The 17,719-nt window shown below is 40.3% G+C and overlaps 1 protein-coding gene across 3 annotated transcripts in view; it reads left to right on the top strand.

Annotated features, from left to right (window-relative positions):
• Myh15l1 (myosin, heavy chain 15 like 1) overlaps window positions 1–17,719 on the top strand; it is a 121,365-nt gene that overhangs the window by 34,485 nt on the left and 69,161 nt on the right. For all 3 annotated transcript variants that reach the window (XR_010056133.1, XR_005491326.2, XM_063270852.1), the window contains exon 2: window positions 1,444–1,620. Coding sequence is in view for 1 of the 3 variants with exons in the window: in XM_063270852.1 (XP_063126922.1) it covers window positions 1,444–1,620 (177 nt within the window). In the remaining 2 variants the exon portion in view is untranslated. The remainder of the gene's footprint in view (window positions 1–1,443; window positions 1,621–17,719) is intronic.

Here is a 17,719-nt window from a genome sequence, read left to right as displayed (position 1 = left end):
TGCAATTTTACAGTGACAGGAGCCAGAACCCGAGCAAAGTAAAAGGTCTGGTGAGCTGTATCTCTACTTAGAGTTCCCGTTTGAATGGATGGAGCCCCATTTAATCTACCAAATGAACTACTACTGACCTTGCAAACCAACAGGGCAAAACAGTTTTATTGGACCTGTAAGAACCCCAACCCTCAGGCGGAACTCAGGGAACCTGGTGGGGGAGCTGGCAGAATGACTGGAGGAGCGGAGTGAGATTGCAACCCCATTAGAAGAACAACATAGGCTGGCCTGACCACCCCGTTCTTCTCCCAGAGTCTAGACCACCAACCAAGGAGTGTACCTGGAGGGATCCATGGCTCCAGATACACATGTCGCAAAGAATGGCCTTGCCTGACAGCAACTGGAGGGGAAGCCCTTGGTTCTGGGGAAGCTTGATGCCCCAGCACAGGGGGATGGTGGGGCGGGAGACGGTGGGTGGGTGGGGGAGCATCCTCATCTAGGCAAAGGGGAGAATGGAGGGCGGATGTGGGATGGAGGGGCTGGTGGAGGGGTAACCGGGAAGTGGGATATCATTTGAGATGTAAATGAATGGAATTATTAATAAATAAAATAAAATCACAGAAATACAAAGAACGAACACGATGCCCTTTGCTGGAAGGTGCTCTGAGATGTGTTTGAACTTACAGCTTACCAAATTTAACCTCCCTTCATTCCAGGTAAGGCAGTGACTTTCAACCTTCCTAACGCTGGGACTCTAGTACAGTTCCTCCTGCTGTGGAATGTAACCCCCAATTATAAAATTTTTCATTGCTATTTCATAAGTATAACTTTTCGACTGTTAGGAATCGTAATCTGATACAGGGCCCTGCAGGTTGAGAACTACCTTCACTTGAGCTGTGGTTTTAGTGTTTGCACCGACACGTGCATTGGCTTTATTGAGGAGTCTGAATGAAGCATTTGATAAGCAACTAATCTCCAAGATGAAACTAATTCAGCAGGTGATTAAACGGTAGGACTTCGTGTTGCTCCCTAGGGGACAGATAGCTAGCTTCTAGCTTGCCTGTGCTGTCTGTTGGAACCCTCCCTTTACTGCCAGGCTCTGGGGACACCGAGGCATGACATGATCAGCATATTCCCCCTGGATACATAAAGGAATGGATACTTAAAGGAATGTGAACTTACCTTTACTGATAAAGTTATTGTTCTTTTGAGTTTTATTGACCAGAATATTCCATTTTCTCACCATGACAGATAATGGATCTTTATTTTTTTTTTTGTCAGTGTAAGAAAAGTGAATTTAGAGTTTGGAAAAGTATGTCAGGAGCTTGGCTAAATGGTCATTGATGACATTAGATATCTCATGAGTATTTTGAGCTATGAGAGAGAGCGAGAGATGTCCTTGGTGCTACACCAGCTTTCCAGGGCTGGCTCTGATTTGTCGTCTTCCCGCAGGTGAGGAACCTGACTGAGGAGGTGCAGTCTCTACATGAGGACGTCAGTAAACTCACCAGAGCCGTGCAGGCTGCTCAGGAGGCCCAGCAGCAGACCCAGGAGCATCTGCACATAGAGGAGGAGAAACTCAGCAACGTGAGCAAAGTAAATCAGAAGCTCAGCCAGCAAGTTGATGCGGTGAGCAGGAGCGGGCTGTCTGTCTGTCTGTCTGTCTGTCTGTCTGTGTATCTGTCTGTCTGCGTGTCTCCATGAATATATGCAGTGAGCATCAGTGGGCTGGATGGTAGTCGGTCTTCATAATACACGACTCACAATATTTTTTCTTTTTTATGACATAATGCCTACACATCTTTATGGAGGTCCAGTGCGTTTTCTTTATTCACTGCGTGTGCACACTGTGCAAACGAAGGCAGCAGCAGTGCCCAGTTCTTCATACGTATGCCATTTGTATGTACTGAGAGTTTTGAGCTTGTACTTTTCTTGTCATCTTGAAGTACCGCTTGTTTAATCTCCAAGCGTCCTGGTGCTACTATAGGAAAATGGTAAAAATAAAAATGCCCTCGACTGAACATCTTTCTTTCCTCGTGCCTCTCTCTATCTTTCCCAGTCTGTAGCAATCACTATTCTAGCTCCTTCTTTTTTTTTTTTTTTTTTTTTTGGTTCTTTTTTCGGAGCTGGGGACCGAACCCAGGGCCTTGCGCTTCCTAGGTAAGCGCTCTACCACTGAGCTAAATCCCCAGCCCCTCTAGCTCCTTCTTTTATCAGACAATTGGATCCCCAAACATAGAGAACAAAAGTCGAAATTAACAAACCGAAATGCCGGAGACTGAGAAGTCTACAGAGCAAGGGGAATGAATTGGTGGAACGGTAGTTCCACAACACTTGCGAACATATGCTGCTGGCTTTTCTGGTCCTGGCTTATTTCACCCAACATAACGCTATCCAGCTCCATTTGTCTGGCTATAATAGGATTTTATTCCTTTTATGGGTAAATAGTATTCATTCCATCCTTTATGAATCCTGGCCTATCTTTATTCTCATCTACTATGGACATCTGCCCTGGTTATATATTTCAGCAACTGAGAATAGTGCTATAGTAACATGGGAATGTAACTTTGGGGTCCTTTGGATATATACCCAGTAGTGGAATTGTTGAATTTTATTACATATTTATTTTGCAGAATTTACATATGTATGCATATATACATGTACATTCTTTTCTGCAGAATGCCCATTCTGAATTCCATAATGGCAATATGAATTTACATTCCCCTCACTGTGTATAACAGAGTCTCCTTTTGTCCACATCCTTGCCAGCATTTGTTACTTTTGTCTTCATAATGATATTCATCCTCACTATGATGAGATGATATCTCATTATAGTTTTGATTTGCATTTTCATGGTGATTAGTAATATGGAGCATTTTTTCACATTCTTGTGGGCCATTGTGTGTCGTCTTCTGAGAAGTGTCTGTTTAGTTTAATTGTACTTTCCCACATGGGCTCAGCCTTTTTAGTGTCTTTTGTGTTCTGGATAAACTGTAGGTGTTGTCTTAGTTCTCTTATTTTCCTTGCTATACAGGACTTCTCAATTTCATGCAATCCCATTTGTTAATTTTGACTTTTGTTCCCTGTGTTTAAGGGGTCCAATCAATCTAACACACACACACACACACACACACACAAATACACAAATACACACACGTATGCAGACACACACACAAATACATACACATACACAAATACACACACATAAACACATGTATGCAGACACACACACAAATACATACACATACATACACGCACACACACACACACACACACACAATGAATACAAAAACAAAAAAAACCACCATTTCCCACACATTATCTTGAAATGTTTTAACAATATTGTAGTCCCCAATTTTACATTCAGGGTTTGATAGATTTTGAGTGGATTCTTTTGTATGTCGAATGGGAAGGATCAAGTGACATTCTTCTGAGTGTGTCTAATTTGTTTTATGGCATTACTTACTAAAGAGTTGAGCATCTCTCCACTCTGTTCTCGGTCTCTGTGTCAAAGGTCATTTGGCTGTGTGGATGAGGGTCAGTTTCTGGTGTGTTTGTATGCCAGGAGCATCTTCTTTGGGTCTTTGTAGCTTCACCTTATGCTTTGAAGTTGGAATTAGCATAATTCCTCTCTCTATCCCATGTACATACATACCTCATCGTTCCATTGGCTGCTTTTCAAACTGCTTCCATATGAAGGTCAAAATTGTTTTTCTATTTCCACTAAGAAAGTCATTGGTATTTTGATGGGAATTACACCAAGTGTATAGATCTCTCTGTTAATACAGTCGTTTTGACAGTATTATTACATTCTATGAACATGAAATCCTATTCCAACTTTCTGTGCTCTTCCCTAAGGGTTTTGTAGATGTCTTAGGTATGTATGGGTGTGTATACAAGTATATGTAGATGTGTTCATGTGGAAAGAGGAGGGCACATGTATACATGTTGTTTGCATGTAGTGGTCAGAAGCAAGCTCAAGTGTTGCTCTTGAGGAAATCCAGTGTTATTTATTTTAAGATGAGCTCTCTCGCTAGCCTAGAATTCATCAACTAGACTAGGCTTCCTGGCTTGTCTCTCAACACCCACTCTCCCCCAGGGCTCGGAGCACGTGTGTGGCACATTTGCCTTTCTTTTTTCTAATTAACCTGGGTTCTGGGGTTTGGGCTGAAGTCCTCCTCCTTGTACAGAAAACTCTTTAAGCACTGAGCTTCCGCCCAGATCCTTCTATCTTATAAATTCCTTGGTAGAGTTATTTTACTTCTTTAGCTAAATGTATACCTAAATATTTATTTTATTGAGCTATTATGGGTAGCATTGTTTTAAGATTTTTTAATCAGGGTATTATTTTTTTGCTTTTACAAACCTTCTTTGTAGGTTAATTTTATATCCTGCGATCTTAATGAATGAGTTTAAAACTTCTGACAGCTTAGTGATGATATTTAGGTTTACAGCCAATAAAATCAAATACTTTTCCATTTTCCATTCCTCCTCCTTCTTTCTCCCGTCTAGTTGTTCTTGCTAATACCTCCAGCAATGCTTTAAATAAAATTAATGACAGTGACATCATTATCTTATCTCTAACCCAGAGAGAAACAGTGTCTGCCTTCCCTCATTTAGTAAAGCACTGTGAGTTTCTCATTGATACCTAAGGATGTTGAGAAATGTTCAGTTCATACCTGTCTTTGAGGCTTTAAAATAATTTGTGAGTGGATGTTAGGTCTTACTGCTTTTTAAATTTTGCTTTGTGTTATTTTCAATGGATCAACAGTGATCACACACTTTTGGACCTCGATCTTGTTCTTGTGTGGTACTGTCCTTAGCTACTGACTGCTGTTGACCCATCCCTGAGTCTCTGGGCTGGCCTCACTCAGCTGTGGCATGTAATCCTGGTGTGTTGCCAAGTACTAGCGCTCCACGGATACCATTTCACCTACACTCATCGAGAATATAAATCACTGGCTTTCTGTCTTTTTGGTATCTGTGTGTGGTTTACTCTTTAGGTAATGCTGACCAAAAGGAGTTTGGACGGCTTCTCTTCACTGCAGTATTCTGGAGCTCTTTCAGAATTAGAACTAATCCTAGAGAATCCCTCAGTAAAGCCATCAGGTGATGGGATAAATTTTTTTTTTTTATTAACTTGAGTATTTCTTATATACATTTCGAGTGTTATTCCCTTTCCCGGTTTCCGGGCAAACATCCCCCTCCCCCCTCCCCTTCCTTATGGGTGTTCCCCTCCCAACCCTCCCCCCATTGCCGCCCTCCCCCCATAGACTAGTTCACTGGGGGTTCAGTCTTAGCAGGACCCAGAGCTTCCCCTTCCACTGGTGCTCTTACTAGGATATTCATTGCTACCTATGGGGTCAGAGTCCAGGGTCAGTCCATGTATAGTCTTTAGGTAGTGGCTTAGTACCTGAAAGCTCTGGTTGCTTGGCATTGTTGTACTTTTGGGGTCTCGAGTCCCTTCAAGCTCTTCCAGTTCTTTCTCTGATTCCTTCAATAGGGGACCTATTCTCAGTTCAGTGGTTTGCTGCTGGCATTCGCCTCTATATTTGCTGTATTCTGGCTGTGTCTCTCAGGAGCGATCTACATCTGGCTCCTGTCGGTCTGCACTTCTTTGCTTCATCCATCTTGTCTAATTGGGTGGCTGTATATGTATGGGCCACATGTGGGGCAGGCTCTGAATGGGTGTTCCTTCAGTCTCTGTTTTAATCTTTGCCTCTCCCTTCCCTGCCAAGGGTATTCTTTTTCCTCATTTAAAGAAGGAGTGAAGCATTCACATTTTGATCATCCGTCTTGAGTTTCGTTTGTTCTAGGGATCTAGGGTAATTCAAGCATTTGGGCTAATAGCCACTTATCAATGAGTGCATACCATGTATGTCTTTCTGTGATTGGGTTAGCTCACTCAGGATGATATTTTCCAGTTCCAACCATTTGCCTACGAATTTCATAAACTCGTTGTTTTTGATAGCTGAGTAATATTCCATTGTGTAGATGTACCACATTTTCTGTATCCATTCCTCTGTTGAAGGGCATCTGGGTTCTTTCCATTTTCTGGCTATTATAAATAAGGCTGCGATGAACATAGTGGAGCATGTGTCTCTTTTATATGTTGAGGCATCTTTTGGGTATATGCCCAAGAGAGGTATAGCTGGATCCTCAGGCAGTTCAATGTCCAATTTTCTGAGGAACCTCCAGACTGATTTCCAGAATGGTTTTACCAGTCTGCAATCCCACCAACAATGGAGGAGTGTTCCTCTTTCTCCACATCCTCGCCAGCATCTGCTGTCACCTGAGTTTTTGATCTTAGCCAATCGCACTGGTGTGAGGTGAAATCTCAGGGTTGTTTTGATTTGCATTTCCCTTATGACTAAAGATGTTGAACATTTCTTTAGGTGTTTCTCCGCCATTCGGCATTCCTCAGCTGTGAATTCTTTGTTTAGCTCTGAACCCCATTTTTTAATAGGGTTATTTGTTTCCCTGCGGTCTAACTTCTTGAGTTCTTTGTATATTTTGGATATAAGGCTTCTATCTGTTGTAGGATTGGTAAAGATCTTTTCCCAATCTGTTGGTTGCCGTTTTGTCCTAACCACAGTGTCCTTTGCCTTACAGAAGCTTTGCAGTTTTATGAGATCCCATTTGTCGATTCTTGATCTTAGAGCATAAGCCATTGGTGTTTTGTTCAGGAAATTTTTTCCAGTGCCCATGTGTTCCAGATGCTTCCCTAGTTTTTCTTCTATTAGTTTGAGTGTGTCTGGTTTGATGTGGAGGTCCTTGATCCACTTGGACTTAAGCTTTGTACAGGGTGATAAGCATGGATCGATCTGCATTCTTCTACATGTTGCCCTCCAGTTGAACCAGCACCATTTGCTGAAAATGCTATCTTTTTTCCATTTGATGGTTTTGGCTCCTTTGTCAAAAATCAAGTGACCATAGGTGTGTGGGTTCATTTCTGGGTCTTCAATTCTATTCCATTGGTCTATCTGTCTGTCTCTGTACCAATACCATGCAGTTTTTATCACTATTGCTCTGTAATACTGCTTGAGTTCAGGGATAGTGATTCCCCCTGAAGTCCTTTTATTGTTGAGGATAGCTTTAGCTATCCTGGGTTTTTTGTTATTCCAGATGAATTTGCAAATTGTTCTGTCTAACTCTTTGAAGAATTGGATTGGTATTTTGATGGGGATTGCATTGAATCTGTAGATTGCTTTTGGTAAAATGGCCATTTTTACTATATTAATCCTGCCAATCCATGAGCATGGGAGATCTTTCCATCTTCTGAGGTCTTCTTCAATTTCTTTCTTCAGTGTCTTGAAGTTCTTATTGTACAGATCTTTTACTTGCTTGGTTAAAGTCACACCGAGGTACTTTATATTATTTGGGTCTATTATGAAGGGTGTCGTTTCCCTAATTTCTTTCTCGGCTTGTTTCTCTTTTGTATAGAGGAAGGCAACTGATTTATTTGAGTTAATTTTATACCCAGCCACTTTGCTGAAGTTGTTTATCAGCTTTAGTAGTTCTCTGGTGGAACTTTTGGGATCACTTAAATATACTATCATGTCATCTGCAAATAGTGATATTTTGACCTCTTCTTTTCCGATCTGTATCCCTTTGATCTCCTTTTGTTGTCTGATTGCTCTGGCTAGAACTTCAAGAACTATATTGAATAAGTAGGGAGAGAGTGGGCAGCCTTGTCTAGTCCCTGATTTTAGTGGGATTGCTTCAAGTTTCTCTCCATTTAGTTTAATGTTAGCAACTGGTTTGCTGTATATGGCTTTTACTATGTTTAGGTATGGGCCTTGAATTCCTATTCTTTCCAGGACTTTTATCATGAAGGGGTGTTGAATTTTGTCAAATGCTTTCTCAGCATCTAATGAAATGATCATGTGGTTCTGTTCTTTCAGTTTGTTTATATAATGGATCACGTTGATGGTTTTCCGTATATTAAACCATCCCTGCATGCCTGGGATGAAGCCTACTTGATCATGATGGATGATTGTTTTGATGTGCTCTTGAATTCGGTTTGCCAGAATTTTATTGAGTATTTTTGCGTCGATATTCATAAGGGAAATTGGTCTGAAGTTCTCTTTCTTTGTTGTGTCTTTGTGTGGTTTAGGTATAAGAGTAATTGTGGCTTCGTAGAAGGAATTCGGTAGGGCTCCATCTGTTTCAATTTTGTGGAATAGTTTGGATAATATTGGTATGAGGTCTTCTATGAAGGTTTGATAGAATTCTGCACTAAACCCGTCTGGACCTGGGCTCTTTTTGGTTGGGAGACCTTTAATGACTGCTTCTATTTCCTTAGGAGTTATGGGGTTGTTTAACTGGTTTATCTGTTCCTGATTTAACTTCGATACCTGGTATCTGTCTAGGAAATTGTCCATTTCCTGAAGATTTTCAAATTTTGTTGAATATAGGTTTTTATAGTAAGATCTGATGGTTTTTTGAATTTCCTCCGAATCTGTAGTTATGTCTCCCTTTTCATTTCTGATTTTGTTAATTTGGACACACTCTCTGTGTCCTCTCGTTAGTCTGGCTAAGGGTTTATCTATCTTGTTGATTTTCTCAAAGAACCAACTTTTGGTTCTGTTGATTCTTTCTATGGTCCTTTTTGTTTCTACTTGGTTGATTTCAGCTCTGAGTTTGATTATTTCCTGCCTTCTACTCCTCCTGGGTGTATTTGCTTCTTTTTGTTCTAGAGCTTTTAGGTGTGCTGTCAAGCTGCTGACATATGCTCTTTCCTGTTTCTTTCTGCAGGCACTCAGAGCTATGAGTTTTCCTCTTAGCACAGCTTTCATTGTGTCCCATAAGTTTGAGTATGTTGTATCTTCATTTTCATTAAATTCTAAAAAGTTTTTAATTTCTTTCTTTATTTCTTCCTTGACCAGGTTATCATTGAGTAGAGCATTGTTCAATTTCCACGTATATGTGGGCATTCTTCCCTTATTATTATTGAAGACCAGTTTTAGGCCGTGGTGGTCCGATAGCACGCATGGGATTATTTCTATCTTTCTGTACCTGTTGAGGCCCGTTTTTTGACCAATTATATGGTCAATTTTGGAGAAAGTACCATGAGGAGCTGAGAAGAAGGTATATCCTTTTGCTTTAGGATAGAATGTTCTATAAATATCCGTTAAGTCCATTTGGCTCATGACTTCTCTTAGTCTGTCTACATCACTGTTTAATTTCTGTTTCCATGATCTGTCCATTGATGAGAGTGGGGTGTTGAAATCTCCCACTATTATTGTGTGAGGTGCAATGTGTGTTTTGAGCTTTAGTAAGGTTTCTTTTACGTATGTAGGTGCCCTTGTATTTGGGGCATAGATATTTAGGATTGAGAGTTCATCTTGGTTGATTTTTCCTTTGATGAATATGAAGTGTCCTTCCTTATCTTTTTTGATGACTTTTAGTTGGAAATTGATTTTATTTGATATTAGAATGGCTACTCCAGCTTGCTTCTTCTGACCATTTGCTTGGAAAGTTGTTTTCCAGCCTTTCACTCTGAGGTAGTGTCTGTCTTTGTCTCTGAGGTGTGTTTCCTGTAGGCAGCAGAATGCAGGGTCCTCGTTGCGTATCCAGTTTGTTAATCTATGTCTTTTTATTGGGGAGTTGAGGCTATTGATATTGAGAGATATTAAGGAATAGTGATTATTGCTTCCCGTTATATTCATATTTGGATGTGAGGTTATGTTTGTGTGCTTTCATTCTCTTTGTTTTGTTGCCAAGACGATTAGTTTCTTGCTTCTTCTAGGGTATAGCTTGCCTCCTTATGTTGGGCTTTACCATTTATTATCCTTTGTAGTGCTGGATTTGTAGAAAGATATTGTGTAAATTTGGTTTTGTCATGGAATATCTTGGTTTCTCCATCAATGTTAATTGAGAGTTTTGCTGGATACAGTAACCTGGGCTGGCATTCGTGTTCTCTTAGTGTCTGTATGACATCAGTCCAGGATCTTCTGGCCTTCATAGTTTCTGGCGAGAAGTCTGGTGTGATTCTGATAGGTCTCCCTTTATATGTTACTTGACCTTTTTCCCTTACTGCTTTTAATATTCTTTCTTTATTTTGTGCGTTTGGTGTTTTGACAATTATGTGACGGGAGGTGTTTCTTTTCTGGTCCAATCTATTTGGAGTTCTGTAGGCTTCTTGTATGTCTATGGGTATCTCTTTTTTTAGGTTAGGGAAGTTTTCTTCTATGATTTTGTTGAAGATATTTACTGGTCCTTTGAGCTGGGAGTCTTCACTCTCTTCTATACCTATTATCCTTAGGTTTGATCTTCTCATTGAGTCCTGAATTTCCTGTATGATTTGGACCAGTAGCTTTTTCCGCTTTACATTATCTTTGACAGTTGAGTCAATGATTTCTATGGAATCTTCTGCTCCTGAGATTCTCTCTTCCATCTCTTGTATTCTGTTGGTGAAGCTTGTATCTACAGCTCCTTGTCTCTTCTTTTGGTTTTCTATATCCAGGGTTGTTTCCATGTGTTCTTTCTTGATTGCTTCTATTTCCATTTTTAATTCCTTCAACTGTTTGATTGTGTTTTCCTGGAATTCTTTCAGGGATTTTTGCGATTCCTCTCTGTAGGCTTTTACTTGTTTATTAATGTTTTCCTGTGCTTCCCTAAGTGTGTTCATGTCTTTCTTGAAGTCCTCCAGCATCATGATCAAATATGATTTTGAAACTAGATCTTGCTTTTCTGGTGTGTTTGGATATTCCATGTTTGTTTTGGTGGGAGAATTGGGCTCCGATGATGGCATGTAGTCTTGGTTTCTGTTGCTTGGGTTCCTGCGCTTGCCTCTCGCCATCAGATTATCTCTAGTGTTACTTTGTTCTGCTGTTTCTGACAGTGGCTAGACTGTCCTATAAGCCTGTGTGTCAGGAGTGCTGTAGACCTGTTTTCCTTTCTTTCAGTCAGTTATGGGGACAGAGTGTTCTGCTTTCGGGCGTGTAGTTTTTCCTCTCTACAGGTCTTCAGCTGTTCCTGTGGGCCTGTGTCTTGAGGTCACCAGGCAGCTTTCTTGCAGCAGAAAATTTGGTCTTACCTGTGGTCCCGAGGCTCAGGTTTGCTCGTGGGGTGCTGCCCAGGGGCTCTCTGCAGGGGCAGCAACCAGGAAGACCTGTGCCGCCCCTTCCGGGAGCTTCAGTGCACCAGGGTTCCAGATGGTCTTTGGCTTTTTCCTCTGGCGTCCGAGATGTGTGTGCAGGGAGCAGTCTCTTCTGGTTTCCCAGGCTTGTCTGCCTCTCTGAAGGTTTAGCTCTCCCTCCCACGGGATTTGGGTGCAGAGAACTGTTTATCCGGTCTGTTTCCTTCAGGGTCCGGCGGGGTCCTGCCGCTCCTGGGCCCTCCCCCACGGGAGCCCAGAGGCCTTATACAGTTTCCTCTTGGGCCAGGGATGTGGGCAGGGGTGAGCAGTGTTGGTGGTCTCTTCCGCTCTGCAGCCTCAGGAGTGCCCACCTGACCAGGCGGTTGGGTTTCTCTCTCACAGGGTCTGGGAGCAGAGAGCTGCTGCGGGCCGGGATCCGCGGGTGGGGGACTTCCGGTAAACACAGAACGTGCTGGGTCCTAGAGAAATTCTGCTTCCATGTGTCCCAAGCTCACCAGGCAGCTTTCTTGCAGCAGAAAATTTGGTCTTACCTGTAGTCCCGAGGCTCAGGTTTGCTCGTGGGGTGCTGCCCAGGGGATCTCTGCAGCGGCAGCAACCAGGAAGACCTGTGCCGCCCCTTCCGGGAGCTTCAGTGCACCAGGGTTCCAGATGGTCTTTGGCTTTTTCCTCTGGCGTCCGAGATGTGTGTGCAGGGAGCAGTCTCTTCTGGTTTCCCAGGCTTGTCTGCCTCTCTGAAGGTTTAGCTCTCCCTCCCACGGGATTTGGGTGCAGAGAACTGTTTATCCGGTCTGTTTCCTTCAGGGTCCGGCGGGGTCCTGCCGCTCCTGAGCCCTCCCCCACGGGAGCCCAGAGGCCTTATACAGTTTCCTCTTGGGCCAGGGATGTGGGCAGGGGTGAGCTGTGTTGGTGGTCTCTTCCGCTCTGCAGCCTCAGGAGTGCCCACCTGACCAGGCGGTTGGGTTTCTCTCTCACCGGGTCTGGGAGCAGAGCGGGATAAATTTTTTAAAGGCAGAATATTTTAGCATATTGTTTGAGCACCATGGCAGTTTTCATTTCTCGGAGCTGGGGACCGAACCCAGGGCCTTGTGTTCGCTAGGCAAGCGCTCTACCGCTGAGCTAAATCCCCAACCATCATTTCTATTTTGTATTTCTGTTATAATTCTATTATAACTCCTGTGTTTTTTCTTTTCCTTTTTTTTTTCATAGTTAATCCAACTCAATGTTTGTCAATTTTTTTTTGGATCATTTCAAAACAGCAACATTTTTGTAATTCTGATCTCTCATATAATCTTTGGTTCTGCTTTTATTTGTGTCTCGCTCCTTATTTTTTTTTCTTTGTTTGTTTGTTTATTACACTGTCCTGCTAACTTGTGGGTTGGCTTGTTCACATTTGTTCACATTTTACTAATGTCTTGAGGTACATGGTTATTATATCTATTTAGTACCTTTCTGTAGTGATCACGTGTGTTTATTGCTGTAAACTTCCTTCTCACAGGTGCCTTGGCAATGTCCCACAGTTATATTACATTATTATTTATTATTATTTTTACAAGGTTTAAACATCATTTTTAAGTCAGTTATCTACTAATAATTTGGGAGCATATTATTCATTCTCATGTATTTGTATATTTATTGTTTTTGTTGTGTAATTTTATTTTGTTGTAGTGTGAGGAGATATATAATATGAGATTATTTTAAAAAACTGACTTACAGAGAGGCAGGAACAGATGCTGGTGGCCCTTCCCTGTACATGCTATGCACATAAGACTGGCATCAGCCTTAGTCCCAGGGTGAGCCAGTGCCTCCTGGGCATGGACAGCATAAGAACCTTGAACTGGAGACAGACTGAGTGGGCTATGGACGTGGACCAGGGCTGTGTTAACTATGGACAGAGACAATGAAGAGCCAGGCTAGCAGTAGACAATCTGGAGGAAGTGCAAACAGTTCTGGGGTCTGAAGCTGAGAATCTCCTGAGCACTTCTCCCTCCTTATCGCCTCATTCATTTGGCTGCGATAAAAAGCTAGAACAGACTTGGCAATTCATGAAAACAGAACTGTGTGCTCCAGTTCTGGAAAATGAGAACTCCTAGATCCAAGCACTGGTATGTGTGATTCTCTGACGCAAGCCCATGTCATCTTTCATACATTGACATCTTCCTACCGCATCCTTATAGAGTAGAAAGACTAGGGTCTTATACCTGAGCCTCTGTCTATCTTATTTACTGACAAAGTCCCACCTTCTAGCATCTTGAGGGTTAAGATATCAACATAAAAATTTTGGGAGAAACAATCATCTGTGAATCATCTGATTTCAGGCTTTACATATATCTTTCAGAAATTCTCCCTTCATAAAATTTTATGTCTTTCCTGACAAGAAGTTCTGTTATGTCTTCTAGATTATTTAATTACTGAATAGGAAACATATCAACAAACAAAAAAATACTATAACTGCTATCTAACTTCATTATAAACTTTTAGGAGTTGGTGTCATTAATCTAGAAACTGGGCTGTTCTAACCAATATGGTAGGGTATAAGAACATGGCATGCTATAATCCAGATGGTACCAAGATGAGAGAGTGGATGTGCATGTGTTTTGTGGTCCTTGAAAGGACCAGCGATGCTGGAGGGGTTTCAAGTACTCATGGATAATCCTGTGGAGACAGATTTCCTGGTGTTGTTCCAGGAGTGTAGAATGTACAAAGAACATTTTTATGTCTCATGAAGAAATACCCTTTAAGTAAATGGACCACCCCTAAAAAGAGCTTCCAATAAAGAGACAAGCTGCCTCTCCCTGCAAGTGATCAATCAGGAGCAAACAGGACACGTTTTATTGGTTCTCTCTCTATGATATTATATATTATAATCCATAATCTTTAAAAATTTCATCCATCACCGATTTCTTGATTATTTTTAATGCATGGATATGTGTGGGGTTGTTTGTTTCAAAATGCTTTTGTAACTCTGCATTGTTAACAGAATCTGGTACTTTCCATTTTTCTGATAGAAAGTGGTTGATGTGAGCGCCTTTGGTGTATAAAATCTACCTATTTATTTAATTAAGTAGCCTTTTGTTTTGGCAGTTGGAAGGTGACTTTGAGTGGAAGAGGAAAACAGAATGGGATGTGAAAGGGAGAAGCTCAAGCTGGAGGATGCCAAGAGGGCACTGAGAAGCTGGAGAGCAGCTGAGCAGGGCAGCTGAGGAAGTGAGCACCTTTTAACAGCCAAGGTTATTCTGGGAAATCTTAACACTGAGAGGAACAGTGCTCTCATTTCATTTAGCAACAGGTTCCTAGGCCAGATATCTCAAGACCCAACAGAGTGACCAGAAACCTGGAGAATAGAGAGTTTTTATTTGATGGACTTTATTATAACCACTGCCAAAACAGGATTATAGATAATCTAGAGGATAGGCAGAAAGTGTCCCCTGAGCAGGTAAGAAGGGAGGAGCAGGGCATATGAGAAGTGAGCTTTAGGAATTTGAAGTCAATGACGTCAATGCCATAAAATGCAAAATACATTAGCTTTCATGTGAAGATTGATGGACACTTTCAACCCTTAAATACTTCTTTGCCATCCATAGCTTTGTTAGCCCCAATACAGCTGATTTTATAATTTAGTTTAGAAACATTAAACCTTAAACCTAAAGCAGGACATGATAACAAATAAATTTCATTTTCAGCTAATCGAGGTTCTTCTGATCCCGAGGTACTGAGGGGAAGGTGGCTTCTTCTGTGGTTTAGTTCAAGCAGCCAGTGAAATAGATTTTCTTACCTTGTCCCTTTGTCTTCCTCTAATTCGATTTCTTTTTGACCACTAAGGATTTACAACTCATTTGTATTAAACTGAAGAAGGGAAATAATTAACTCTGAGCATGAGATGCAGTCAGGTTAAAGCTCGGAGCGCACTGATAATTGGGGTCTGCAGTAAAATGGAAGGCTGTGTAGTGAGCAACGAATATTGAGTTTGTGGTATTTTCAGTTGTGTGGATGTTTCACCATCGGACCTGCTGGCAGTGAGGCTTTACAGGTGTTATCCTAGGAGACCATTGAACTTGGGATGTGTTTGGAAGAGACAAAATAGAGTAATGGAACAGCGCAAGCCACTCACAAAAGGACAAATGCCTCATGATGTGAAGTGTCCAGAATAATAAAGTACAGAAATAAAATCATATAATTTCTGGGGGCTAGGAGGAGTGATTGTCCAATGGGTATAATGTTTCAGATATGGAGGATGATTACGCTCTAGAGAGTTGCTGTATGGCAGCGGGTGTAGTTGATAGTTCTGCACTGTGCACTTAAATATAGTCAAAGAGTAGATCTTATGTTTGCCATGAGATCTGCTCTCGGTGAGACTTCACTGGTGTTTTACCAGAAAGCTATTACATTTGGTATATGTTTAAAACAGTTAAAAATAAAAATGAACAGAAATCATGGTGATATCTCTTAGGAAATTGTCAGGTTAAGTAATCTTGAACACATCACAAGGGAGCCATAACCTAAAATGAATATACTGACACATGTGATGTCACTTTAAGAAAATATAGTTAAAGGAGAGGCAAGGTAGACAAGTGTCTACGGAAGATGTAAAAAAATACATGCTAAGAATAATGTCTATAGTATAACAAAGTCTATAGTATAATAACAACATGAACAACTCATTAGGCAGAAAGGCAAAGAACACACAAAGGGCTCATTGAGTGCAATAGCCAGTTAGAATAAAGCAATGAAATGTTAATCTGTTTTCTGAAAAGATCACATAAATGCTGACATTGTGGATGAGTATATAGGAGTCATGATCTCACATGACTATTGAAGACCCACATACCTGTGAATAATCTAGCAGTTTCCACTCCCAGAAACTACTCTGGACAGAGGCAGTATGTACATGAGCAATGTTATTTGTAAAAGTAAATGTTGGAAGGACACTGGACTTATTAATAGTAAAGTTCATAAGTAAACTACAGGATGTCTAAAAATGGAATAATACATTTAGTTCATTGTAAATGAAATAATAAGAAGGCAACATAGAAAACATCTATGAAAAATGAATTCGATACATTAGAGTTGTACATGAATAAATTTATACAATACTAGGCATATTATAAGTACAAAAAAAAAAAACTTCTTGCAGCTACATAATACTCATGATACAAACCTTTCAGCACCTGGAAGAAGAAGTCTGGAAGGATTCATACTAAATACACAAAAGAGGCTCCTCTTAGAAGAAAATGGGGTTGCAAATAATACCTACAGATGAATGTCAACATGTAAATGAAAGGATGGATTCTCCAAGTAATCAGTTCATCTGTGATTTGTTTATAGTCTGAAAATATTTAAGGAAAGTCGTTTTGTTTTTCAGAATTATAATTTTTACCCTTTTTCAGAGTCAGGAAGAATTCAGAATGTGTCAGTCAAGTTGGCCAATCAGTTATCTTGGTGGCTAAACATTGAACAGCAGCTAAGAGCTTCGTGGGGGTTAACCTGACACCTGTGCTCACCTGTATTGAGATCCGTAGATGGAGATCGGTGATTGGATAGAAAATTCTCTGCCAAGACATCCTTAGTCTAAGCCAACTGTAGACAATATGGAAAAATAACATTAATTACCAAGGTAAAGTACCCCATGGATCCGTGACCCTAGGGAAAATTACTTTTTAAGTTTAAATTTCCTTCTGAGGGTAATTAAAACTACACCACTTATTCACTGAATCCTTTCCATGAAAGAGGCAGTGAGCAGAAATCCCAAGCTGTATATTTTGCTCATTTATCTTCCTGACAACCTTTGTGCTAACATTATTAAATGCTGCTGTACGCTGGTGAGCAGAGAGCATGACCCACTGTATGCAATCAGTGTTAGCAATTTAATTTTTTGTGATTATTATTCCTTATGATTAGAAAGCAATTATCCCAAAAAATCAGTAAGTTCCAGAGCTACATGTGATTTCAAAATGGTACTTCATAGCACACAGATATTTATAATAAACATTAGGCCATCTGACTATTTCACACTATATTACCATGTGAGAAAGTAATTAAAATTATATGAAGTAAATTAAAAACATGCCTATATTCACAGTATTTACATACAACCAGATAAAAAATATTATGTTGGAGCTAAATGAGTATCTCAGCAATATTACAGTGGCTTGAAATAATTTAGAACTTCTATACTTATCTTCTGATATTACCTGAGCCAAACAAGAAAGTCGAACTCATTCTCTTATGAATATATTTTATTTTTAGACACAATATTAATCTTCAAGTGATTATCCTATTCGAAAGGCATATCTCTGAAAAATTAACTTTATACAATGTCAAAACCTCAAAAATTTCAATTTACATAAAACCCAAATTTTAATGATTTCAAAAATGTCTTTAAAAATGTCACAGTAAACCCCATTAATTTGTACAATTAATATATGTCACTAACTTTCAGTTTTTAATATCCCCACAAAATTATTTCTAAAACATATCCTGAGAATTCAATGATATTATTATTAGAAATAAATGTATCAGATCCTATGATAACTAGATGAAAAGAGATAATAGTTTTTTAGGGATAAAAGTCATACTTAACTTCCTGGTACCTTTTCAGTCATACATTACTTACATAACTGGTAAATT

Source organism: Rattus norvegicus, chromosome 11 (genome assembly GCF_036323735.1).
Source record: "Rattus norvegicus strain BN/NHsdMcwi chromosome 11, GRCr8, whole genome shotgun sequence".
In the NCBI taxonomy this organism is placed as follows: Eukaryota; Metazoa; Chordata; class Mammalia; order Rodentia; family Muridae; genus Rattus; species Rattus norvegicus.
Note: the sequence above shows the minus strand (reverse complement) of the source record. Positions and strands in the feature narration are given on the sequence as shown.